This window comes from Lampetra fluviatilis, chromosome 21, assembly GCF_964198595.1.
Source record: "Lampetra fluviatilis chromosome 21, kcLamFluv1.1, whole genome shotgun sequence".
Taxonomy (NCBI): Eukaryota; Metazoa; Chordata; class Hyperoartia; order Petromyzontiformes; family Petromyzontidae; genus Lampetra; species Lampetra fluviatilis.
The window spans coordinates 340,853-368,779 of NC_136295.1; the positions used below are offsets into that span (position 1 = coordinate 340,853).

The following is a 27,927-nucleotide window of genomic DNA, read 5'->3' on the forward strand; positions in this document are numbered from 1 at the left end:
ATGATCAGATATTAAAGGAAAGTCTCCCTTGGTTTCAAGAGCCTGTTACAAGATGGCTCTGCCAAGTTTTCCGTAGGAGGGCGCAATGCTGCTACTGCCGTGTGTGATCCGAGTTAAGTAATTGTCAAGAAAATTTGTCAAGGTTGGTATATTTGGCCAATGCCAGTGCCAGTGTGTGTGTGTTCTCAAACTATTTTGCGTTGGGGACCTCAAACGGCAAAACGACCACACACTCAGTTCTGTTTTGAGCTGGTGGTCTGGATCGGGCCGAGAGCATGTGTACATGCAAGGATGCACACCTCTGTGTGGGTGTTGTTAAATGTTTGATTCCAGTCAGCATTTACGTTTTCTGTTGTGATGCATCTTCTCATCATTCACAGACTTTTAACTGATGTTGCTCCAGTGGGTAACCGAGCGGAAACACCGACTGCACCTGCCATGAGCGCTGTGAGGGCCGTGGCGCCGCCCTGAGGAGAGGGCCACCGCGACGCTGTCCCAAGCGCGGCGAGCTTCCCCGTGGCCCTCGCGGTCGCAGCCCAGCAAGGCACAGCACTCGGCAAACACACCGCACCATTTCTCCTTCACCGGCACGGCCAGGCCGCCCCACTGCCTGCACACAGCCAACACACCTCGAATGCCACGGATGCCGAACGATAACCAGTGCACCGGTTAGCGGTTCTCAACTCTAGGCTTGTCAAATAATAACCGGTAAACTGGTTAGCGGTTCTGAACGCCAGGTTTGTCAAACAATAACCGACAAATCGGTTAGTGGTTCTAAACACCAGGGTTGTTGAATGTTAACCAGTAAACCGGTTAGTGGTTCTGAACAGTAGGGTTGTCGAACGGTAAACGGTAAACCGATTAGCGGTTCTGAATTCCAGGGTTGTTGATCAATAACCGGTAAACCAGTTAGCGGTTTTAAAAGTCAGGAACTTGTAACTGTTTTCATTTTAATGTTCGTCATGAGTTTCACGAATTAGCACAAGTGAAATTTGTGAAGCCCTACTCCAGCTGACACAGCCAAGCAAATTACACGTTCACATGTAAAAGTGTTGAGATAGGACGCTTCACTTTAAACTGCGCCAAGCATCTTAAAAAAAAAGTATCTTCAGGATTCTGTCCTAAATATGCTTGGCACAGTCATGCCTGCTTCCTGGATTCTGTCCTGCCAACGTACTGGCGAGCTGAAACTACACTATAAACTAAACATTTTTATTTTATTTTACTAAGTAAGGCCCACTGAGCTATATGGCTCTTTTTCAGAAGTGACCTGATCACAAATGATAACTCAATGAAGCGGCTTATTACCATGTGGAAATTTATAGCAGCCAAATACTCTCCAATTGGTGTGTTCATCGCTTTCTCACGTGACAATTTGATTTGTCTGCTTAAATTTGGCCAGACCATTACGTAACCTAACCCAAACATCTGTTGTGAATCAGAAAATCCCTCTAGGCTATATTTTAATGGCCGACACCTCTCACGTTAAACAACTTCAACAGTGGGGCAAAAGCAAAAGCAGCACCAGCAGTTATATGGTCATGTAAATGACACCGCCCGCTGCGGCGCGGCGGTGTGCGAGTGTGAATCGTGCGGTGCGAGTGTGGATCGTGCGTGGGTGGAGATGCGGGGGCCCTCACGCACGGTGGAGTGGGCGATGCTCGACCCGGCTCCAGCAGGAAGGCTTTGCGGAAAGTCCCCGCCACACGCAGCTCCCCGCCGCCCCACACGCCGCCAAACGAGCCCTCGATGGCGTCCCCGTTGGGCAGTGTCAGCACGCCCTGTACGGCACCACGGAGGGTAGAGCACACGAATGCCACACGGAGTCGGGAATTAAACCCAGCCGTGCCTTGCTGCGAGATATGAGCGTTGAAATTGCGTCACCCTGCCGTCCATAGGAAGAGTACTGTGATAAAGTATTATGGTTTTTGTTGTAAGAGTTCTGAATAACATTCCTCCGCAAATTAAGAAAATATATTTCCACCCCGTGTTTTTGTTTCATCCTTCTCCCTCAGGGGCAAGAAAGACATCTTACAGTAATGTAAAAGCTACAACTCTCTATTCCCGCAAAGGGAATACCCAGGCCTCATCTATTAGTCATCAGTTCAGGGAAGCGTCACTCTCTGGATCCGCAGCCAAACATGAGCACCTTTCCATTGAGGGCGAGGTCGGCTGTGAACTCCCCCTCGTAGCGCGTGTCGTCTTCCGACAGCAAGACACCCTGACCCTGGAGAGGAACGCACGCACACACGCACACACACAGATATAGGGGACAAGAAGTGGCTCCTCCTCATCATGTGCAATGTCAGTAACGATAATAACCGTTACATTTACATGGCGTTGCTCAAATGCCTCAGCGACCCAAAAGCACCTTGCATCACATCATACCTCATCTCAAACATTCGAAGAGCACACCCACAGTGGCAGCTCTCTCTGTGTGGCACAAATGCGATTCAACAAGTGGCACGTGAGTGGGCATTGTTCTGCCAGTAAAGGGGCAATGATTTCTGCTACCTGTAATCCCATTTGAGTAATATGCAAGTAATTTTTTTGGAAAATTTGGACCATGATACCGGCACACGCTGCCGCTGGGCCATGTCACCAGCGAACTTTGGATATTTGCGTCCGACCAAAATACACCTCAAATATTTCCGTACAAATGATTGCAAAGAGTTCAATGCAGGTACAACTCACCGCCATCCTGTTGCTGCTGAAGACACACTCGTAGTAAAGTCCGAACTGACTCACTACCACCCCGTTACCATGGCGACAATCGTTCATCCACATGCCCATGTACTTCTCGCCTCTGCAACAAAGAAGGACCGGACGGACTTACTGCAAAGACGCAAAACGAACCACATTGCGCAGTGTTTGCACACGTCGCTTAGAGAATGATAGTATTCGCCGCACGGTGCATAGTCCATAAACAAAGCACCAAATGATCATCACGGGCATTGTTATGGAGACAAAAACGAAGGAAATAAGCAGACTTTATATCACCTTTACATATCTGTTGAGAAAGCCTACCTGATTAAGACACTATAATCCACAACAACAAACAGCTTAGTCACGTACAACCCTTTGTCAATAATCCACCACAGAATGGATGTATCCCTACAGTATGTTAGTTACTGGGGCTGCTTTGAGCATACTTCACCATGCTGGTCAGGGTGGGCTTCCAGAGGTGGTGCTCGGGGACCCGGTTCAGATGTCGCTTGTGCGCACTAAAATGTGGGTCTTGCATTATTGTGAACCTGTGATCGTTAAAATGGACGGTATTAGTCGTAAAGCGAACGTACTCTGATAGGGGTAAAACCATCATGGCCAGACACACACACAGATAAAGGGAGATTGACAGGTGGGAATTTACAGATAAAACAGCCATTAGTCAGAATGGTCACTGGAGCTCACTGGTGGTGCGAGATCGAGTAGCGGTGGAGTGAGAGCGTCGGTGATCTGACAAGGTCAATTTAAATTACTGATTCTGGCAAGTCTCAGATTTGTTTTTAAGCGATGGGGCGACCACAAGACCGCAGAGGCCACCACCTGTCTTATACCTCGTGATGTCGTCGAACACGCCGTAGCCACACTTGCAGTCGTTGGCCCACTGGCCGATGTAAAGGCTGGAGGAGGTGGAGGTGTGGGAGCCGCTGCGGAGCACCCCGTGCCCATGCCGAGCTCCGTTACTGAAGCCACCTTCGTACACGTCCCCGTTCGCGTACCTACAGAACGTGTACGGGGGGGGTGGGGGGGATGGGTGAGGAGGTGGAGGGGGCGGTCACAGGGCCCAATTGGAGGACAGGATTGCTGCTTGTTGTAGGGGTTCAGAGTTCCAATCTGGCAGGTCGCCCTGCTCATTCCCGCAGGTGTACTACCCACACATTAAGCGTAAAATATCGCGCAAACGCCAGCGAATTGCGCACTGCAATTGGCGGTCGACGTTCCAATCGAACTGCGACCCTCAAAGGAACGGCGCTGCCCCCGTGGTTCATGGATTAAACAAATCACTCGAGACGCCGGTGTACGGCAGCAAGAGTAGTTCATGCAAACGCTGTTGCACTAGGTCACGCGTTTGGCACAACGCTCTTTTGCTGACTATGCGCGATGAATTAATTAAATGTTCTCTGTTTCACAGTGGATGTTAAAATTATCCGTGACACCATTAGAAACAAGTACACCATTGTGTACTAGCCTCACGGAATAAATTTGCCAAATATGAAACATTACTTGGTTATTACTCGATTAGGAATACACATAATAGCAATAACCACCCTTTATCGGCAGAACCCTGCCTAAATGTAAACTATAACCTATAAAAAAAATTCAGCTAAGGTGCACTAAGCAATATAGCTATATTTCAGAAGCGAATTGGCCACAAATGATAGTTCAACAAAATGACTCATGACGTGGACATTTATAGCAGCCAAATACTCTAAACGCACGTTGATTCTAAATGTGGACGGAAAAACCGGAGAACTCAGAGAAAATCCACACTACCAGAGAGAACATGCAAACTTCAAATATACAGCAGGTGTCAATGTTGGGATTGAACCCACGACCTCCTCATCTTGTGCCGCACAGAGGCGGTTGCGACTGGGGGTGCCCTTTCAAATATGTTGAGATGATGTGATGAGTTGAAAGTCGCTTATCGCGTGTAAAGCGCCGTGAGATGCCACGCAGTGAAGGGCGCTTTAACAAAAACTAATCATTCTCGGGATGACCGGTGCACGCACACGGTGTTAAGAGCACACACACACAGGTGAAAAAGCACGAACGCCCTTATTTTCGGGTACGTGTCTAAGGTTCATAGTTAGATTTTCTTTTTTACTGCATCTCATTTGCAATTATCATGTTAGATACTGCAGCGGCGTTTTGCAAATTGGCATGGCCACATTAACCTCGCAACCAGAGAGGTTAGATGGATGTTTGTGGGAACCGGAGTTCCACCTATTTTCAACCGTGAAAATAATTCACCTGCAGTGATTTGGCTGTATTCTGCCAAACAACAGTAGAAACTGCAGTTCCACAAAGACATGAATAAAGCTGGCAGGGTGGCACAGTGGTAACATTCATGACTCACAGCAAGAAGTGCCTGGGTTCGATTCCTTACTCGTTTGTATGTTCCCCTCCCCTGTTTCGTACAGTGAGAGTATGTTACAGTGCGAGTGTGTGACAATGTTGCGGGGAGCGGTAGTGTAGCGATTAGCACCCTGTGCTATGAACTCAGCAACCCGAGTTCGATTCCCACTCACGGCCAACACCAATGGCGACTATCTGAACTGGTCCTGGGCCTCCCCTAGGTCGACTCCGCCTCAAATGAGTACCTGGTATGGTGTGTAAACATCGCCACTATTGAGTTCACTGGCCACCAGAACGTATTGTATAAATATTAATTGTACGCTCTGGACAACCTGGTGCATTCAAGCACTAGGCGACTAGATTGAGATTCACACGGGAAAGCGTGTGCAAAAGGCGTGGACATTCATGGGTGTGCGATCTCTAGTGGAGACGGTTGGTGGATCACACACACACTTGCAACATTACGCATAGGCATTGATGTCACTTTGGCTCGTCAAGGTACGGCAGTACAGTATAGCAAGTATAATAATTTCCATTTTTCGGGGGTTGAGCGTTACTACCCGCCTTGAATGTGTGGGTTTTCTCCTGGTACTCTGTTTTTTTTACCAGATACATAAGCACGTATTAATGGAGTTATCCACAGAGCCTAACATAAGAACCCCCTTGCAACTGTGGGTTTTTCTGGGCACCGTTTTTTTCTCACTCGTAACAATCATCTATTCATATAGTTTCCCAAATACAGTCTGTTCTATAATGCAGTGGTAGTTGCATTTTTGAAGAACACCACGTTGGAAAAATCATGTTAGAGTAAATTATAAATAATATAAAGTAAAGCGGAGTTTGCGATAACACGTGAGATGCGTATGCAGGCTGAACAAAGACTGAGGTGCGTGGGTAGTATCGAGAAGCATCCAGCAGCATCCCAATGCCTTGTGGGTTGCTATGCCGAGGCAGCCGTACAACCGCTTATTCCTACTCGCGCGACGTAGTTCTGTTCACTCAATCGTGTTATATCCAATTCCCATCTGCATCATAAAAATGCGTTCCCTGATACATTCATAGCGTTATATCCAATTCGTGTTATGAAAACATGCAGTGTTATAGGAGAACAGACTGTACCCCAATATTTTACCGCAATTATTGGGAGCGCCGAATCTGGCTGCCTTTCCCTGCTTTGTCTGCAATTTCCCGCATCTCTGAATCTCGCTCTGCTCTCTCTCGCCGAGAGCAAAATAAATCTAAACACCATAGAACTGTAGGCATCAAGTAAGTCCTTACCTTATGGCACCCTGCCCATGCATTCGGGCTGCTTTCCACTGGCCACAATAAACATCATCCTTTCCCAGAAGCTGGTTCGGCACGCAGAGCTCTCCGAACCTACCAATTAAAACACACGCGCACACGTTATAACCATGCAGAAACACTCACTGACTTATTCCTTGGCTAAGCTTTCATCACACAAGAGTTCAGTCGTCTTGAGTAGATGCACAAAGCTTGTAAACATGCGAGTGATAGCAGAACACAGGTGGACAAGGGAAGAGTAAACCAGACTTGCGTTTCCTATCGCTTCTTGAGTTCAAGTTTCAAGGTTATAATAGTAGTATAGTAGAAGTGATCTGATCTGAGTCCCAGGCTTCCTGCCACTGTAGAGTTATGGCAGCAAGAAGCCTGGGACAATACAGAGAAAAAACGGACGCGAGATAAACAGTGCTGTGCTCAGCCTGGTGAGATAGCGCCGATAGCCAGGGCCGCACTGGGTCCAGGCGTGCGTGCAGTGCAAGAACCCAGGACCTTAGGTTAATTTCCTGGCCGTGGCTAACGAATGTCAATGTCGAATTATATCTCAATTAGTCCTAGGCCTCCTCTAGGTTGACTTGGCCTTAAATGAGTACCTGGCATGGTGTGTAAACACAATCACTGGGTAAGGTGATCAAGTATGGTACTGGCCCGTCAATACCCACCCCCAAGTGCTGTGCTCACCTGCCCCAGGACTGACGGCGACACGCGGGGGGGTGGTGACCCCGCGTGGTGTGAGAACATTATGGTGATGAGGGGTCACATGGTTCACTCACCCATCCTCCAGGCCATTGCGGAATACGCCGACATACACTCGTCCATCCAGCCACTTGAGCACTCCCCTAAAACACAATTATTATAATATTTAGTACATTTGGAATTTGCGCAATCGCAAAAGACGGGTGCTGCTCTGTTGAGACCGGACGGTGCTAGTGTACGTCTGTAATCCAGCACACAAATATTGAGAAACTCCCTTCCCATGGGTGTTGAGAGACCATACCCTGGCTTGCTCCGAAAAGGCAGTGCACCAAAGCGCGGATTCATATCATCTGTCGCTTCTGTATGGGATAGAGTGTTGCCCCCTCACAAGTGCAGATTTTTTGTGGGTGCTCTGGGTTCCTCCCACATGTAAACACTCATTCATTGGCTGAAAACATCTAAATAGATAGAGGACTGCAGAGCTTGGGCCACTGTCAGCTCACTGCCTAGCTGCTTTCCAGTTTGTCTGTGGTTCCTCATGTGATTGTGAGATGTGATTTGCATAAACTATAATATATAAAACTACGCGTTATTATTGCGTTTCAGAGAGTCTGTAGTAGTTTTACAGTGGCTATGTGTAATCCCAATTGAGGAATCTTCCGTGTATATTTTTTTTATTTGGCAAATTTGCAACTACGAGGCCACCACGCAATGGCCCACTGTGAAGCAGACCGTGGTGACGGGGAACACGCACCGGCCATGGGGCTTGCCGCACACCCAGGCGCCCTCATAGGTGGCGTGCTTGAGCCGCGCGTCACGGTAGAAGGTGTGCACGGCCGTGCGCGCAACGGGGGGTGGCCCCCCCCACCCGTGGTGGGGGGGGGTGCCCAGGACCAGCGCCGTGCCCCCCTTATGCATCCACCCGTCCGCGCTGGAGAGGGCGCGCTCGATCGTGTCGTTCAGCGCCCACAGCCATTCCGTCTTCACTCGCACAAAGACACAAAGACAAAGATCCCTCAAATAGCCTTAACAGACCGTTGGGGAAAAGTGCTGTTAGCAAGTGCCTATGAAGGCCGGCACTACACACTAGGTTTGAGGCCGGCACGGCACACTAGGTTTGAGGCCAGCACCACCCTCGGCCACCTTTATCTCCTCAGTGGCGATATTTACACACCACACTAGGGACTGTTTTGAGGCTGAGTCGACCTACAGGAGGCCCAGGACTGGTTCAGATATTCGTCACTGATGTTGGCTGTGAGTAGGAATCGAACTCAGGTTGCCTGGTTCGTAGCACAGTCGACTAACCACCATTACCACACAGCCACTTAGCTCCTGCCAGGAAGTAATCTCAGCTGTGTGATACACGCTTTCACTCTCAAACTCACGATATCCCAAACAAATGACGGCTTAAAACAATAACTCAGAGGTGTGGGAAACCACAAAGCGGGAAGGCAGCCAGGATTGGTGCCACCAATTGCCTTAGCACTGTAGCCCAATAATATATTTGGCAAACTCCATGAATTTGGTCAACTCCATGAATGGGAGTTGGCCAAAAGTGGCAGGAATAGTGAAGGTCAGGTTTTTATGGGCTTCATGAACCACTTTATAGAGTAGAATTATCAACGTTCGTATTGAGAGGCATTGATGAATGGGCTTTGCCGTGAACCGATGGAGCTGTGGTGACTTTGTGTTTAGTTTGTTGTCCTTACCCCACACCTCCGATTGACACGGTTGGCGACGATGAGGTGCGAAAAAAGTTAATAATTCACATATACATACATATGTGATTGACTGTTTGTGGTCAATGCTTCCCAACCGCCTATGCTGACTGTTGAGGTTTGATAACATTTTCACCAATTTCCCCCATTACCTCTACTGGCCTCATCTAGTCACTTTCCTTACCTAAAGTTACATTGGATGTTTTATACATTTGTAATAAAAGACTCCGTCAGGCACCGCTGGTCTCCGCTTGTCTTTTATTCAGGTTCTTCTCCGCACCCCACTGGTCTCCTCCATGGACCTGCGTCGTCTCTCGCGCGCCCCACGCACGCGCTTCCTCCTCAGCTCCTCCACTCGTCTTTACACCCCGCTGGTCCTGACAAGGGACCAGCGTCTCCTCTCGCGTGCCCCGCACGCTCCTCTCGCGTGCCCCGCACGCTCCTCTCGCGTGCCCCGCACGCTCCTCTCGCGTGCCCCGCACGCTCCTCTCGCGTGCCCCGAACGCTCCTCTCGCGTGCCCCGCACGCTCCTCTCGCGTGCCCCGCACGCTCCTCTCGCGTGCCCCGCACGCTCCTCTCGCGTGCCCCGCACGCTCCTCTCGCGTGCCCCGCACGCTCCTCTCGCGTGCCCCGCACGCTCCTCTCGCGTGCCCCGCACGCTCCTCTCGCGTGCCCCGCACGCTCCTCTCGCGTGCCCCGCACGCTCCTCTGTCAGCTCCTTCTCGCGCGCCCCGCACGCGCTCTCCCGTTAGTCGCTCCGCTCCTCCCCGCTCCGCACACCGCTGGCCGACGGTGTGCCGAAGCCCCATCAGCCACGTGGCTGATGGCGCGGCGGCCACCCAACGTGGTCCCGCTTCTTCACTCCATCAACTGGCCTCGATCTCTTCCGGGCTCCCCTCTATAACCTCTCTCCCACGTGACCCCGACTCCTCCCTTCCGGATCGTCAGATCCGGCCTTCCCATACTGCCCTGCTGGCTCCACCTCCATTCACCTCGCTTCCCATTGGAGCCGAGGTGAACGGCGGCCCCTCTCAACCGCCCCCCATACCGGGCTCCGCCCCCAATAGCCCGGGTCGTGTGATTGGGCCAGAGTCCAGCAGCAACCCCATTTACGCTCGCATTACACATTCATAATTGTAAGAGCTATATATTTATATGTCTCCCCGCTGAGCCTTATTCACAATGTACCAGATTAATTTATTGTCAAATCTAGTCAACACTCATTAAATTAAAATATGTTAAAAAATCACGTTCTTAAATTGTTCTTGATGCGACCCAGGTCGTCGTTGCAAGAGGCGATGCTGCTCCATACGTCTCAATGGGTTCATTCAATCTCTTGGTTATACAAAAGACACAATGAGCAGTGTTTGAGGCAGAGGTGATAGCTGTTAATAAACAGCTAAGAGAGCTCCACTTTCAGAAACTGCAAAACTAGCATATGCCTCTCAAGTATAAAAACACGTGGAGGATATAACGGATTTCATGACAGGATGAGGCAGGTAACTTTAGAGAATGTAAATGTGCACTCTCTAGAATATGGCCCATCTGGCATGAGAGGAAACCCTCGGGGCCTTACCTTGCCCTTGGCATCTGGTGTGACGAGCAAGAGCTGCTCCTCCGGTGTGATTATCCTCAGCGTGTGTCTACAAAAACAGCAAAGTAGCACTCGTCACTCACGTGTTCTTCACAATCATCGACTGAAAGTTGTGACTGGCGCTGTGTGGCATTCCCTCGCTCTCGGAGATGGAGAACGACTCGGAGGCACGAGGATCCACAAGACAAGGGGGGAGGCAGCCGACAGGCGGTGAGCCGGTGCCAAATTTGTTCCCAAGTTCTGCCGTCCTCTACATATTAAGGTGCTAGCGGACAATGAATGACTGTTTTTATACACGTGGGAAGAAAGCGCCCGGAGAAACCCCCACAACACAGATGGAACAAGTGGAAATTAGTCCACACTTTGGTGTGCCGCCATCTCCTGGCAAGCCAGGGTATGTCACCTTAGTGCCAGAGGGAAGGAAGTTTCACAACATGTGTCTGATCCGCAAACCCTCACTTCCTCCACCATGCTGGATTACAGGCACGTGTAGCCACCACCAGGCCCTGCAGTCTTGGGGCGAGTTTGAAATTAAATCGAACGTTTTGAGTTGATAAGTTCGGCTACTAAAAGCCAAATTTCACGTGAAATACGGTCTCTTCTCCTATAACATGGTGGTTGTTGCATTCCTGAACACCGCCTCATGGAAAAATCACGTAACAATAAAAAACATATCACATAGGGTAAAGCACAGTCCGCGATAACACGTGAGATGCGTACGCAGACTTAATAAAGATGCTACGCCAAGGCAGCCGTACAACCGCGCAACATAGTTCTGTTCATACTCTTCGGTAAAGTCACGTAGGCAGAGGGCCCACTGCATTTCTGACCAACACCACCTGGCCAGTGAATTAGAACATGTACACCGGGCCCTTAAGATGAATGGATTTTCGGGCCGTATTATCCGCAAAGCTGTTTCTCCAACCATGGAGAAACAACCCCGAGACTCCGATCAAAACCATCACGTGACCATACATAGCAGGCGTTACCAAAAAGATTTCCAAAATCTTAAACAAACACAAGATCCAGGTCCGAATCAGTACAGTACACAAAATCCGTGATCTGATCCCATCCGTAAAAGATGTCATTCCTGACTTGCAGTACCCTGGAGTCTACAAACTGAGTTGCATTTGTGGTGATTGTTACATTGGGAAAACCAAACGACATGTATCAGACCGTATTCACGAGCACAAGGCTGATTTGAAACACGGCAAGACGAACTCCTCCGCTGTAGCTGACCATTGCTACAACGCTGTGGGCTCTCATGATATTGTTTTCTCCGATACCAAAGTACTCTGCAAGCCGTCTGGATACCACCAAAGATTTGTCCATGAAGCCATCCAGATATACAAACATAGACATAACTTCCAATCTAGCAATCATTGGAAGGATGTTATTAACCAAGTTAAAGCTTAGCTGCCTTATAGTTTATATTCATATCCGCATCTCCAGTCTTTAACTCCCAGCCCTGCTCACTCCCATCACTTGGAAATTTACCGTGCAGTATTTCGAGCCTGCAGAGTTCTCCCCCAACCCTCCCCCCCAACGTGTCACAGCATTAGGTCGAGCTTTAGGAACATCCTTGCCGCTCTCCTCCAGCCCACGCCGCGCCCCCACACTCACCCTGACCTCTCTTCCCCTCCTCCCTCAGCTATATAATCCCTTGTCAGAGTCATCTCTTTGGCATTCTTCAGCAATTATTTTCACTGTGGTTGTCCCCGCCTGATGACGGACGCTTGTGTTGCACCCGAAACGTTGTGTTTTGTTATATTTTATTTTTGTTTTCTCTGCCTACGTGACTTTACCGAAAGAGTATGGATCCTTGCAGTCACGAAAACTTAAAGTTCTGTTCACTCGATCACATTATATTCAATTCGCATCCGCGTTATAAAAATGCATTGCCTCATACATTTGTAGTGTCAACGATTCAGTCAGAGATTCTAGGAGGCACCTTCGTTATTAACACCTTTCACGATTTCGTCCACATACTCTCCACAATTACTTCACCTAGCCTGTACACAACCCAAACCGTCAACCACTGACGGCGCTGACTGAGATAGCGAACAACTTCCAGCAGCGCAATATCTAGTAAAGACGGCAGTGACGACGGCGACGAGACAACAGCAACGAGACGAGTCCACTCCCAGAACCAGCAGCCCTGAGCTCCCGCTCTCAGCTCCTTTTATGCTACCAGCGCAGCCTGGCTGCGCCCTGACCGCGCCTCTCTTCTCGAACCCGCTACCAGGTTCCAGGGACCTCCAGATGGGGTCCTCCGTGACCCTTACCCTCGTTCCCCTGCTCTGCCAACACAACCATGCTCACGCTCACCGGCGTGTGCACTGTCTGTCCACCACAGCTGCCGCTGCTGTCCAACAGCCGGCGCTATTACACTACACATTCATCGTGTTATATCCAATTAGCGTTATGAAAACAGAATATACGATCAAAGTATATACAGAACCACTACGTTACAGCAAACATATCCGTATAAATAAAACATGACCATGACATCATAATTACACTGTGGAGACACATCCAACAGACGGACATTAGTATCTTATATTATTATCATTACTCATACTCTTGTTTACCCACGGAAGCCTCACGGAGTCTCAAGACTTTTCTAACAGGGTCCTGCCAAGTTGTTTCTGCTGTGTTTAATCCCATTTGAGAAATTTGCAGGCTGTTTTTTAGCATTGGTATGTTTTGGCCAATAGCAGTGACACTGAATTGTTTTTAGCTATGGGAGGAAACCAGACAACCCAGAAGAAACACATGGAGAACAAACACCATACACTCACTAATATTGACACACACTCACACTGTATCACAGACTCACTCTCACTCAGCGAAACAGGGCAGAGAAAATACAAACGAGTCAGGAATCAAAACGAGGCACTTCTCGCTGTGAGTCATGAATGTTACCACTGCACCACCCTGCCGGCTTAATTCATGTCTTTTTAAACATGGGAGGAACCCGGCAAAACCACAGAAAACAGAGAGAGACCAACAAAATCCACACAAAGGGGCCCGAGGTCCGGAATCGAACCCAGGCTACTCACCTCGTGGCGTCTTCGTCAGAGAACGGCTCGGCCCACACGGTGCTGAGCGGGAACACCTGATGGCTGGAGAACTGCAAAGCTCAACACACACACACAGATCCCCTGTGTTGCCTACACAGGCTGTTGGGGCAAGTGTTATTAGCGAGCACCTCTGAAGGTCGGCCCAGCGCACAAGGGGATAGTGTGGTCAGGAGACGCCTCGTCTCTCCAGTGCTGATGCTTTTCTATACCACACTAGGTAATCATTTTAAGACCAAGTTGACATTGGGGAGGCCCATTACTCGTTTATAGATCTGCCACTGATGTTAGCTGTGAGCAGGAATCGAACTCAGGTAGCCAGCTATGTAGCACTGTGCGCTATACACTATGCCACCAATACCATGACAAACGCAGCATAACAAAAGTCGCCGTTCACCACTAAGTGGCGCACGTCGTCACTACGGCGCTTTGTGCCAGGGTAGGTGCACCTTGAGGCCATGATAACCGTGTAAGGCTCACTGGTAGGAGGTCACGGGACAGACCCAGGTTTTATGTGTTGCCTGGTTACGTGTTATATTGGTCGCGAAAGCCTACGTATTAAACGGATTTAGATTATCTTGATTTGAAGCTTCGTGACTGCAGGAATCCGTAATCTTTGGTTCTTTCGGTAAAGTCACGTAGGTATAAAATAAAATAAATCACGACGTTTCGATCGCAACACAAGCGGTTGTCCTCAGGTGGAAAAAATATAATCCAGCAGTGGAACTGCTGAACCAGCGAGAGAGCAGTTACAACAAGGTTATATATGTGGCAATGGGAAAGCAAGCGGGGTCTGAGCTGGAAAGGAATTCCATCCATGGACGCAAGCACGTCAGTTGTGTTAATGCCTATCTAAAGCTTGACTCCCACCACCATCCAGCCCAGAAGAGTTCCCTCATCAAAACACTACACCATAGGGCCCATTGCATCTCCGACCAGCACCACCTAGCTAGTGAGTTGGAACACGTACACCAAGCTCTCAGGATGAACGGATACTCGGACCGTACAATCCGGAAAGCTGCCTCCCCAGCCATGGGGAGACAACCTTCTGAAGATCCAACCAAAACCATCACTTTACCAGACATAGCAGGGGTTACCAAAAAGATTTCCAAAATTTTAAACAAACACAAGATCCAGGTTCGTTTCAACACAGTACACAAAATCCGTGATTTAATCCCACCTATAAAGGATGTGATTCCTGACATGCAATACCCTGGTGTCTACAAACTGAATTGTGGTTGTGGCAGCAGTTACAATGGGGAAAAGAAACGACATGTCTCGGACCGCGTTCGTGAACACAAGGCAGATCTGAAACATGGTAGGACCAATACCTCTGCCGTTGCTGATCATTGTTTTAACGCTGTGGGTTCACACAAAATGTATTTTTCCAAGACGGAATACTCTGCAAACCTAACAGAGATTTGTTCATGAAGCCATCCAGATATATAAACACAAACACAACTTAAACCGAGAAGATGGCTACAAACTGAGCAATCATTGGAAGGACGTTATAACCAGGTAAAGTCTTAAGTGACTGTGATGTTTCCATCCTACCTGCCTATGTCAGCTGTTATTTCCAACTCTATGTCTCTCTCTCTTAGATATCTCACATGTCCTTTGGATTGCACTCTCATGCTCACATCCTTTGGATTGCACTCTCATGGTGCTAATCCCTCAATAAAACTGCTGTTGTGCGCATATGTGGGCATGATACTCTTATGCGGCGATGGAAGCTCATTCATGTTAATCTCCCCCTAATCTCCCCCATTAACACAACTGACGTGCTTGCGTCCGTGGATGGAATTCCTTTCCAGCTCAGGCCCCGCTTGCTTGCCCATCGCCACATATATAACCTTGTATAACTGCTCTCTCGCTGGTTCAGCAGTTCCACTGCTGGATTATATTTTTTCCGCCTGAGGACGACTGCTTGTGTTGCGATCTAAACGTCGTGATTTATTTTATTTTATACCTACGTGACTTTACCGAAAGAACCAAAGAGTATGATTTAGATAACTGGCAGATGCACCACCTTTGCTCTCCAATGCACCGCCTCACTGTGTTTTAGCCGCCCATTACTCCGCTCGTTGTTGTCGCTCCTCCGGCCCTCCGTTATTCTCTGAGGTCTCAACACTTTTCTCCGCGCTTCTTCCCTCGCACTGCTTCACCTTCGAATTCCCTTCCATCGTCTATTTTTACCCAAGCTCTTGTAATAACCTTGCACGATTCAATAAACCTGTTACACTATTTATCCATCGCTACTTTGATGAATGCCATTGGCTTCTGGCCAATTGACAGGTTTGGCCTTCGCGCCTGTGCTCAGCAACCGTGTTGAATATCCTCGCGTGTGCACGTCGCCTGCTCGGCGAGCCTCCTACTGCTTCGCTGGCAGGGACCCACACGCGGCACGGAGTGCACAGCCCCGCCCGCCATGCCCCAATGCTCGCACCGGTCCCAACCCGCGGTCACCTGGGCGTGGATGAAGGCGTCGTTGAACAGGATGAACCAGTGGATAGAGAAGCGAGCCGTGTGGTGCAGGGCGAGCGGACAGCTGCGCGACTCCCGCACCAAGCGCCTCTCCGGCCTGCGCAGGGATTCCTGCAAGGTCCGGCCCACACAGACGCCAGGGTGCGCGCGTCAACGAGACGCTCACAGTTGTGCGCAAGCGTGGTGATGCGTGTGCAGCGCAAGTCGCGCGCTTCTACTTGCTCAAAATATACGATATTCATTCAAGCTCCTCTTATGTGGCATATTATCCACTTATCTTATTATCTATTTATTATCTATGTTCCTTCCTGTTACCAAGATACGTTTTAAAGAGTATTATTCATTATTACCACTAGAGGTATTAAGATGTTAGAACACCAAACAAAAACCTTTTGCAAGTAATCTGTTTGGTATTTTAAAATCTGAACACCTGTTTAATTGCCAGAAAGGGTAAAACCAATTCTTATGTGTTGATACTGGAAAGAAAGGTCCCATGGTATACCACTCGACTTCTTGACCCAAGAAAGGTTCACTGGAATCTCAAGACTCTTTTTCAGGAACCTCGGAGAAACACCTTCTTCACTAGATTCTTTCAAAACCTATGATTGTTTAGACATTACTCAGTCCGAAAGCCAACCGCCATTGTGCCGCGCACTTGAGCATGCGAGCGAGTACGCGAGCACACAAGAACATGAGCGGTGTGCAAGCGAGCGAGTGGCCGTTAGACTTGCCGTGAGCTTGGAAGAGCAGGCCGCCCAGAAGAGCCGTGTGCGGTCGGCCGCGGCGCGCTCACGAGCCAGCGACGCGGCAAGCGCGGCCCAGCAGCTGGAGACCTTGTGCAGGCTCTGCCACTCAGTGCTCCCCTACACAAAATCAGAATATTTATTTAGACTGGAGGAGGAATGCGATGATCTGTAAAGCTATTTTTCACAGATTTCCAGTGGGGGGAAGGTCAGAATGTTTCAACAAATGATACAAAAATACAATAGGAGTGCAAATTATAGGCAAAGCAAAGAAATCACTTAAAAAATATATACAAATAAAACAGATTTTTTAAATCTTACTTTTGATCTTACTAGATAAGGCCCACTGTGCAATGTAGCTCTTTTTCAGAAGTGATCTGGCCACAAATGATAGCTCAACGAAGTGGCTTATCATGGGGAAATTCACACCACCAAATTAGTCGAAACAATCTGGAGAAAAACCGGGGGAACTGGAGAAAAAAATCCAGGCGACCGCAGGGAGAACATGGAAACCCCAAATATACAGTTGTCAGGGTCGGACTCAAACACATGACCTTTTACATACCAAGCGAGGAATGTAACATCACAACACCATGGCACCCCTTAAACAAACAACAAAAACATCTTCAAATTGCATTCGTACATCATTTCCCAAGCTAGGGAAAAGCAATAAAACAGCAAAAACAGGTCCAGATCACAGCAAGACAACACACAGTCCCTCAATAAAATTGTACATTAAATGTAACTGATATATTCAATCTAGATTTGAAGCTTTCGTGACTGCAGGAATCCATACTCTTTGGTTCTTTCGGTAAAGTCACGTAAGTAGAAAAAATAATAGATCACGACGTTTCGATCGCAACGCAAGCAGTCGTCATCAGGCGGAAGAAAGATTGCTTGTGTTGCGATCGAAACGTCGTAATCTATTCTTTTTTCTACCTACGTGACTTTACCGAAAGAATCAAAGAGTCTTGATACATTGTTAAGAATAAAAAAATTAAAATCACATTGGCAAATGTGGCTGTATCCAGCACGAATCTGGATGAATGCGTCATTGAACATGAGAAACCAGACAAAGACCCCCATATATCCTTTAATAAACAGTTGGAGCAAGTTCTGTTAGCGAGTAGCACCTATGACAGCCACGTACAGCGGCACAAGAGGGTGGGTGGCCAGCACCACATCCGGCCGGTTTTGTCTCCTCAGTGGCAATATTTTTACACACTGTACCAGGTTCTAATTTTAGGCCTAGTCGACCTAGGAGAGGCCCAGGACCAGTTCAGATAATTGTCATTGGTGTTAGCCGTGACCGGGAATCAAACTAGCGTTGCCATGTTTGTCCGTACACACAGTGTATATGTTCAAATTCTTTTGCACGGTACATAACTCGCCATACTAATCGAATTTACAATTAACAAAGTAGCGCAGCACGCTAACCCCTGCGCCAACGCTCTCTGCGCACAGACACACATGAGCAGCCTCAGCACAACAAGCACGGAGGACAGCGTTTAGCAGCACTAGTCCAACGCAAGCAAACTCTGGACCAGTTTTGATATTCAGTGTCTCATCAGCAATCTGGCTGAGAGATTGTGGTCAACGAATTTTACAGACCAACAGTTTATCAGGTCCAACATACTAAGTAGTATTTGTGGCAACACGAATCCATTTCTGTAATGTCATAAACAATGTATTCATCCGTGAATAATAATCAACATTGTTGGGTTATATAATAGATATGCATAAAATTAGGACCCCTATCTCACAGAGAGGGTCCTTACCTGTAAACTTTGGTAGTTCATCAGTATTGGTTCAAGCAAGCCTGGCTGCTTATGAGACAATGAATGTCAAAACTGGTCCAAAAGGCAGTGTGGGCTGATGGGAAGTGGACAAATACTTATATTTATTACGTCTAAGGTCAAACATGTGAACGAGTTGTTTTATGTGCTTATTCTGTTATGAATTGATTGTAAAGTTGATGTTTTATAATATTACTACTATGCCTGTTCACGCAAGAGGCCTCACTGAATCTCAAGACTCTTTTTGAGAAGGGTCCTGCCAAGTTTTCTGCAGTATGGGGCAACGTTGCTGCTGCTTTGTATAATCCCAACTGAGCAGCTTGCAGGTAATCTTTCAGCATTTAGATGTTTGGTCAACCCAGGAGAAACCAATGCATGGAGGCGAGATGTTAACTCCCTCACCTAGTATACAGGAGGTAGTGGGTTCGATCTCGACCCTGACACCTGTATATTTGGAGTTTGCATGTCTCTCCCCCGTGGTCGTGTGGATTTTTCTCCGGGTCCTCCGCCTTTTCCCTCCACATTTAGAAATAAGCATTCAGAATATTTTGGTGCTAGAAATATCCACGCAATAAGCCACTTCATTGAGCTATCATTTGTGGCCAGGTGACTACTGAAATAGAGCTATGAAGCACAGTTGGACCTCACCTGGTAAAATTAATTCGAAATTATATGAAGTAGAAATAAAAAAGGGAGACTATACAAACTCCACCCAGAAAGTTGTCCGAGTTAGGAATCAAACCCCAGGCCCTTGTTGTTGTGAGGCACGAGTGATGCCACTGCGCTATCCTGCCACCTAGATGATCGTAATAACGTGTGGTTGGATAGAAAAAGCGCTCAGTCAGGGCGATTCTCAAGCTCATCAAGACGAATAATTCACAGGCTCGGGCCTCACCCCAGGGAAGCTGCCACACATCTGCTTGGTGAGCCTCGCGTACTCCTGGGCTCTGTCTCCCGGCCACGAGAGAAGCCGCAGCAGCCCGTCCGCCAACGATGCCTCGTCCGCTCGCTCATTCGCCTGTCCTTGCGCCGACTGTTTGAGTGCTTGCAAACCAACTTTTAGGCACTCCCTGTAGGAAAAAACAATACATGACAAGCAAACTCATTTAGATCGAACGGGTGGCTATGCACACCTCTAATCCAGCACTGGTAGACGCAAGGATTGGTGGATCACACACATTGTGTTAAACTCCCTTCTCGTGGGCATGAATGAGCCGTACCCCTGGTTCGCCAGCAGTTGGTGGTACAGCAAGGTGGACTAATTTCCATCTGTTCCATCTGTTGGGGATAGAGTGTTGCCTCCTCACAAGTGTCGGTTTTCTTCAGGTGTTTCAGTTTCCTCCCACACTTATAAACCACTCATTAATTGGTCAACAACACCTCAACAGGGGGTGAATTTGTCACTGGCTTCACCCCTTGGCTGCTGCCTTCCCCAGGCCTCCAAGTCATTCTCTCTCTTTGAGAGCGAGCTAATGCTGTGCAGTATGTTACAAGTTAAAATTATTTTTCATTAATTACACACAGGCTCTAAGACAGTGGTTCCCAGCCTGGGCACTGCAAGGTGTTTTGTGTAATAGCACCATGTCAGTGGTGAGCATACAGAAACTGTCACTGCTGTTGGAATCGCAATACTAAAAATGACAAGTTAATTCAGGTGTGAAAGTGTTTTAGTTTTAAAGGAAAGAAGGTTATGTCTATCAAGTCAATCACAAACTCGCATCTTTTTTATTTCTTCAAAATATGCATCGAGGTGAGCAAACTATACCATGACACATTATAGTCTGTTGTATACCTGCACAAATCAGAACAGTCTATTATCCTAATTTGTTCATTATATTGACTGTGCTGTACCTTCACAATTTCAATTATAGACCGTGTACAGTTAACTTCACATGGAATAGGTTATCGCAGCCGATAATGTGAATCATAAGAGAGTTTTGGGTTAGGCCACATGGTGACCTGACCAATTCTGTCATTTGCAACCCTCCACCACCTGACTGTTTCGCTGTATCAGGTGGTCGATGGTTCCTAATATCACAGAATAGGTTAGATATTACATGGCCGAACCCAAAACTCTGTGATGAATAATGTACATTTCACCAGTGTAGGTCCATTAAAATACACAGACATAATGCCATTGTAAAACCACATTTTCCCCACACTACTCACCCGGCTATGCGGGAAATTACTTCAATTCCATCCAACACCAGCAGGTTGGTGAAGGATGAGAAGTACCTGTGCATGACAACATATTTGTCAGGGCCACACAGAGGAGGCAATACAGTCCAATGCCCATGCAGGAAGAGGAACAGGGCATGCACGATACCAAACATGGTAACAACTCAGCACACAAGAGTGACATAAGCAGATTTAAAAAACACTAGATTGCCATAGGGGCGGTGATGTAGCCTAGCGCCCAACGGTAGTGCTTTCGGCACTTGTTGCAAAGGTTCAAAGCTCAAATCCAGTGGCCGTCATGATTAACACTGAGAGTCTATTAAATATGCATACAAATAGCAAGTCCTCGCTTAACATGGGGGTGTTACGGAAAATTGCCCAATAAAGTGAATACAATTTTCCCAAGGAGCAATGGTAAAGGTTGGGATGGCGTTCCAGACTGTAATTTTATTGTTGTTTTTATTTGGCAGTAGAGGTACGCTGTTACATGTGTTCCATTATAAATGTGGTGTTTATAAAGTATTTCTATATGTATATGCTACGCGTGACAGTCATATATTAAAATCTAATGTGCGAGAGAGAAATACGGTGAGTGAAAAAGACAAGGAAGTGAGATGACGCTACGCACACAAAGATGCCTCGGAACAAAGAGTGAGGAAGAGGAAGGCATGCTGTTTATCACAGCACGTATTAGTACCACAGTATGACAGTGCCAGCTCTCAACATCACCGAACAACGCTGCCAACACTCACGCCACTCAGAAAAGTAGTCCGTCACACACTAGCCTCGTATTATACTGAGTAGTCCATCACACGCTAGACTTGCAATGCAGCGAGTAGTCCGTCACGCGCTAGACTCGCATTGTAGTGAGTAGTCCGTCACGAGCTAGATTTGCATGATAGCAAGTAGTCCATCACGTGCTAGACTCGTGTTATAGTGAGTAGTTGCTTTCGCGACCAATATTACCCATAAGAGGTTTTTTGGATTATTTTTGTTTCTCTCCATTTCAATAGATTACGTAATTAGTCTCGGCCAGTAGTAACCAGTTTTGCACAAAACGTCAACATTATCAAAATCAATTGAGTGTCCTTGTTGGCACGCGTGTTCTGCTACTGCTGACATCCAAGTGAGAGTCAGATTCGGCACGGTACATTCAATACAAAAACTAATATCTGGTACTAAAGATGTATTATCGAAGATATCAACAGAAGGTGTATACCAGATTAATTGCTTCTGTGGCAAATGCTATGTTGGTTAGATGGGACGAATGATCAATATGAGACTAAAAGAACACCAAAGAAATATGAAATACTCCTAAACACAAATGTCGGCACTGCTGAATCTGCTGATGAGACACTGTCTAGTTTAACACGTGGGCTTTTGCAACCAATATTATCCATAATATAGGAGTTTTTTGGTTATATCGCGTAAATATCAATGTGGTGGCAGGTTTAACGACACATTTATATTTACGCGATCTAACCCAAAAACACGCTATTATGGAGACTGTATGTCTGAATCAAAGGTGCTCAATTATTCACTCCCAGAAGGCCATGGGGCCGCTGGGTTGTATAAAGAATACTTTTATATTTTATACAGATAAACAGATATATGAAGGAGATTGTATACTCTGCTTAGCTGCAGTAGGTCAGAAGACGGCAGAGTCCATGCATTGTTGAGATGCTGATGAGGCCGAGAGCATTTACGAGCATAACGCGCATCTCTGCCAATCTCTTGGCCAACCCCCACATTCTTTGTCGCGATGGGTCCCCTACCCCCCCTCCCCATCGTTTATGGATCAGGATGAGACACTGCATGTGAAAGTCGTTACTTCTGAAACGTCTGCGTGTGGGTTGCGAGTTGGGAGACGACGAACAGGTCTCCCACGTCGCGCCTGCCGCCCAGGAACGTGCCCAGGCTGGCCCCGTGCTGGCCCAGCAGCCAGCAGGTGCTGCGGAAGGTGTCGACGGCAGTCTGGAAGGCAGCCTCCACCGGGGACCCTCGGAGCGCCGCCGCTGCATCTGCGTGTGCAGGGGAAGTCCGCCGTGAGCCTCGCACTGCTGCAGGTCGTCTGCCGCATTCGTGCTTTTTTTTAGTTCCTTTTATTTATCTACTTAGCCGGGGAGATGAAAAAATTAACCCCATCGGGACAGATGAAGCAGCATCGCCTCCCTTGGAACAGGGGGGCGGGGCAGGGGGACGACGACCCGGATCACATCGAGTACAATTTAAGAACACAATATTATTTTAAATGTAACAAATCTAGACTAGATTTGACAATGAGTATCATACAATGTGAAGAAGGCTCAGGTGGAGAGGTTTAGTGACGAGATGAGGCCAGTACAGTTAATTCCTACAATTCTTTTAAATGAGCTCAAATGTCAACAGCCGGCGTAGATGGTCGGTTAGCATTGAACGCAAACACCGTAACTCTCCACAGCTCTACAAGTTTACGGCAAAAGCCTGGTCATAAATTTATTTCCAAACTCGGCAACGGCCGGGATTGAATTTAGATGTAATCGGGAGGTCGAGTGATTCCAGAACCAAGGGCAACAGCTGACAACAATTGTTCCTTAGACTGGTCTACACACGGAACTCTTCATCAAGGTCAATATGTCATAATGGCTAAAGCCATCGATGCCTCCACCCACCTTTCCAATGCTCTCTACCCTCCGCCAAATCCCACAGCTGCTGCACATAAGACACACAGCCACCAGCAAGATCTGTCCCGGCAGTCTCCCACTAATATGTTACAAGTTCCGCTCTTCTCCTCGGGTCGCCGGACTCGTGGACACCAGTCCAACACGATTTCCGCAATTGGCCCTCTCCCATTTTGCACACGGGTCCCACCCCAGTGCCTAACGGATGAACGGACGTCATTGAGGAAATCCTCCCGGGCTACTCGGCGTCACCTGAGTTCAGCAGAGGCTTGAGCACGTGAGTTTTGGCTGCTTGCAGCTCGCGGTAGCAGGCGCGCTCCGTAGCCGATAACTCATGCAGGGCAGCCACAAACCCCTCAGGGGCGGTGGCAGCGGTGGCGGAGGAGAAGGAGGGGCCCCCATCCGACAGAGACACGAAGACGTTCCCACTCAGCGACACACTGAACACGTGGCCAACCTGCACAACAAAGTCAAAGTGATTTCCTACTCAAGCGACGACTGGGGCGGTGTGCTCATCCCCTCTCTTTATAGCCCTGAAGCCAGTGGTGAAAATGCCACATTCTCATAGCGGTGGGGGGGGGGGGGGTGATTTTCTCCATGGGACAACCACCGATTACTTTCCCACAAAGTCACATGGGATGGTGACATGGCCAAGCAGCGGTGCATTCCCTTCTTGCTTCAGAGGTTCACGTTTCGAATCCGGCAGGTCACCCTAGTTAACACTGCAGGTGCATTAACCATAAATACGTGCTATCTGCTTCGCAGATCTCCTGACATCATTCGATACGAGTAGGCTATTGTATGCCGGCGTCATTATACATAGCAATCACTGCCCCCTTCTGCCAGACTAATGTCTGTTTGCAGGCCAGGTGCTGAGTCACATTGTGCCACACAGGGCAGCTGCTTATATAAAACACTGAGTTGCAAAGGAATTTAACCGTCATGTAAATGCAACAATTACGATTACAAGGAGACCCTTGAACATCGTTGGGATTACGTTCTTGGATGACTCAGCCTGAAATGGGTACCTGGTGTGGTGTATAAACATCACCACTGGAGAAACAAAGGCAACCAGGCATGGTGCTGGCTACCCACCCCCCCGTGTGCCACAGTGCTTGCTAACAGCACTTGCCCCAACAGTCTGTTAAGGTTTTCTGGATAAGATCGCGTGAATATATAAATGTGTCATTAAACCCGCCACCACCCGACATAGCCAATTAGTAAGGTTTGTCACGTAAACAGAATATGCCAATTCTTTACTAGTACAGCACGCCTGTGTGTTGGAAAGCAAAGCCACAACAGTTACAATCTGAGTACGACGTTTTGCCAGTACAGTGATACCTCGGTTCACGAACGCTTCTGTTCACGAACAACTCGGTTCACGAACAGAAAAGTTCATAAAAATATGCTCCGGTTCACGAACTCTGCTTCGGTTCACGAACAGGAGCCGCGGCCATTTTAATGCTATTTCCAGGCTGTCACATGGTCGTGACTTCCTGTAGGAAGATCGTGGAGAGAAGAAGAGACACAGAAAGAAGTACTGTGAGTACTGTGAAGACACTTTCAGTGACTTTTTGCTTTTTGGTGTGCTTTTTAGCACATACAGTACTGTACTGTACTACTGTACTGTACAATACTGTACTTACTGTATTGTACAGTTCACCCGTTTGAGTGCTTACTGAAGTCATCTCAAGCAAGGTTAGTGTTCTCTCTTTATACATTACTATACTGTACAGTACTAATGTATATTGTAATTTGTTTCATATTTTTGTGCTTCAAAAACAAAACAAAAAAAGGTCAGAACGGATTAACCGGATTTACATTGAACCCTTTGGGAAAATGTGCCTCGGTTCACGACCAATTCGGTTCGCGACCAGAGTCAGTTCACGAATTAAGTTCGTGAACCGAGGTATCACTGTAATTACAACTAGCTTTATCAGGCGACAGCCTGATTTGTGGAGAAATCCTCCTGTTTAGTTCCTTAAATAGAGGCGGGTTGATGTGATATCACTTGTGAGCCCTTCTTGATGGAAGTGGGGGGGGGGGGTTAATGAATTCATAAGATAGCAATGGATATATTTATATGGTAATCAACCTACATTATACATGCGCATTATGCAAGCCCATTGATCTTGTACCTCCTGTCGATTGTGTGCACTAAAATAGAAGTACCTGTTATTGTCTGTTCAAAGGTATTTAAACAATATATAATTTGATGATTCGCTTCCAGGGGGGGGGGTCTTTGTCCGCAAGATGCTTGCACAGCAAAGGTTGAGGTACCACTGCCTGCCTGGTGTCCCATGTCCACCCCGAACCACGGTATCAGCCACAGATATGGCACTTCTGTGCACAATACATTGATAGGTCGAAACAACATGAACGATAAACCTGCAATATTCAAGTAACTCCTGTATCATCAAAAACTTTGTACAGTTTTTGTTTTTGTAATTCTTATTCCACGTTGTGTTGCACGAGGTATGGTTATTGTCTGTTCATGTACCTGCTCTGGTACAGGGATGACGGCAACGCTCGCAAGCGTGGGCTCCCCTCCCACGTGGAATAGCCGTGGGCAGTGTCCAGGCCCGTCGCAGAGTAGCAGGGAGCCAAAGTCTCCAGCCGAGATGTCCCAAACCTCTTGGGCAGGTGGGCCCTGCTCACCCACAACCACGCACGGCCGTAATTCAGGGACGTGCATACTGCCGGGACTCCCAGCAGAATCAGGAAGTGCGGCAAAAAATCAACATCAAAGGCTGACTGCTGTAGCTAAGACTGCACACGCAAAGACACAGGTGAACGTTGTGGATGCAAACATATAAAACGACGTTCTCGCTAAAACGGGAATAATACGGAGCTAACTCAGGCACTTTCCCATTGACTAATCATGCAGCAGATGCCACCCTTAATGTGTCCTGGAATATGCTCAGCAAACTGAAGCGCATCCAGCTGGGAGAGGAAGTGAGCTCATCTTGCACCCTGAATAGCGGGTATCCCCAGGGATCTTGAAACACAAATTTCTTTAAAACTGCTTTTTTGTGTTTAGTATGTTGTCCTTCCCCCGCACCTCCAATTAGCACAGTTGGCTACGTACGGCACGAAATAAGTAAAAAATGGATACATACATACATTAGCACGGTTGGCTACGTACCGTGCGAAAGAAGCTCAACATAAATACATCTGTGCTCACTGATGCTCTTCAACCTGTACACGGGAAATACGCCACGGGCATCGTCCCGCAATGTAAAGTAGGTGGACGACGAGGCTCCGTCTGCACAAGCTTACAGTGGGCTGGAGGCCACAATCAACTGTGACCTCAACACCATGGAGGAGTACTTCCGAAATGACCCCAAGAAAATCGATTGTCTTGGTGTTTCATGTCAACAACAGTGCAGACGCCACACTTGGCGAATGTCTTGCAGCAGAAAAGGTGCGACATAACCCGATGCCGATCGATCTTGGCGTGACAACTGACCGCACACAAACTTTTAATGAACACCTAAAAAAAAAGTCTGCCAGTAAAACTAAGATGAGGTTGAACTGCATTAAAAAATCATACGATACGAGCTGGGGGCAGATGCCTCGGTGCTTTGAACATCGACCACTGCCTGAGTGTACTTGGGAGTACTCATCAATACCCAATTGACCATCGCGATGCAAACTACCACGTATGTGTAATAACACTCTGGAGACGGCTTGTGGAATCGGTCCTTTTATTTACTTCCCGCTCGCGCGTGGCCCCTATCTCTCTTCGTTCCTTGTCTGACCCCGTGTCCCTCGGCTCTTCCGTTATTTAATGCCTGGGTCACGTGGTACGCTCCAGCCAATCCTTAATAGCCTGCGCTGAATGTCCCAGATTCCTCCATCAACTCCCAGGACCACGCCCCTGACTTGTCTTCCCATTGGCTGAGGCCAAGAGCAGCAGAACCAATCATCCTAGCTGACATCCCTCGATCACGCCAGGGCCATGCTCCCAGGCTCTCCCCCCATTGGCTGTAGAGCAGGACCGGCAGAGCCAATCACCACGTGAGCCGGACATAGGCTCTCATTACATATGTTTAAATCTACGCCATTGCCTTGGCTTCTAATGCTATACAATATCGCACCACCAAATATTCACTGCGATGGCTGCAACGCTCCGTGAACTAAAAATGACCCAAACCAGTCAATCAACCACGATCTGAACAACATCCCACACCCACGGCTGAGAAACAGAACTCCGTTATTTTGGAAGCACGCGGCACAAACTCGGCGTGACACAAACTTCAGCAGTAAAACGTTGCGAACCAACTTGTGGGCTTCAAGAAAGGTGCCCAACATGCACCTGCTCACCAAGCCATACCAACCAGACAGCACAGTTAAAATCTTCCAGAGAAACAATGGGATCTGCACAAACTGCAAAAGATGCGGTGGACAGCTAATGCGCAAGTGTAACATAAAAAAGACTCTACTGTGTGCAACTGCAGCAACAAACACCAAACCATCCACCACACAACTTCGCACCGACCCAAACGTAATCTTGAAGGTGGTGTGTGTATCTGCAATTGAATGACTAAATCACTCGGTTAACTTAATAGTTGCTTTTCGTTGGTCGTATGTAATTATC

At 47.8% G+C, this 27,927-nt stretch overlaps 1 protein-coding gene across 5 annotated transcripts in view; it reads right to left on the reverse strand.

Moving 5' to 3' along the window:
- Positions 1–27,927, reverse strand: part of ALS2 (alsin Rho guanine nucleotide exchange factor ALS2) — an 89,818-nt gene that overhangs the window by 37,180 nt on the left and 24,711 nt on the right. Inside the window, exons 8-24 of one of the 5 annotated variants that reach the window (XR_013637816.1) lie at positions 25,828–25,977; positions 23,580–23,784; positions 22,499–22,688; positions 20,659–20,724; positions 19,385–19,559; positions 16,682–16,813; positions 15,933–16,061; positions 13,449–13,519; positions 10,369–10,435; positions 7,829–8,055; positions 7,152–7,217; positions 6,358–6,456; positions 3,558–3,722; positions 2,695–2,806; positions 2,150–2,227; positions 1,641–1,781; positions 434–610 (exon numbers count right to left, since the gene is read on the reverse strand). Coding sequence is in view for 4 of the 5 variants with exons in the window: in XM_078865822.1 (XP_078721948.1) it covers positions 434–610; positions 1,645–1,781; positions 2,150–2,227; positions 2,695–2,806; positions 3,558–3,722; positions 6,358–6,456; positions 7,152–7,217; positions 7,829–8,055; positions 10,369–10,435; positions 13,449–13,519; positions 15,933–16,061; positions 16,682–16,813; positions 19,385–19,559; positions 20,659–20,724; positions 22,499–22,688; positions 23,580–23,784; positions 25,828–25,977 (2,246 nt within the window). In the remaining variant the exon portion in view is untranslated. The remainder of the gene's footprint in view (positions 1–433; positions 611–1,640; positions 1,782–2,149; positions 2,228–2,694; positions 2,807–3,557; positions 3,723–6,357; positions 6,457–7,151; positions 7,218–7,828; positions 8,056–10,368; positions 10,436–13,448; positions 13,520–15,932; positions 16,062–16,681; positions 16,814–19,384; positions 19,560–20,658; positions 20,725–22,498; positions 22,689–23,579; positions 23,785–25,827; positions 25,978–27,927) is intronic. The other 4 variants (XM_078865822.1, XM_078865823.1, XM_078865825.1 and 1 more) reach the window with 4 other exon arrangements.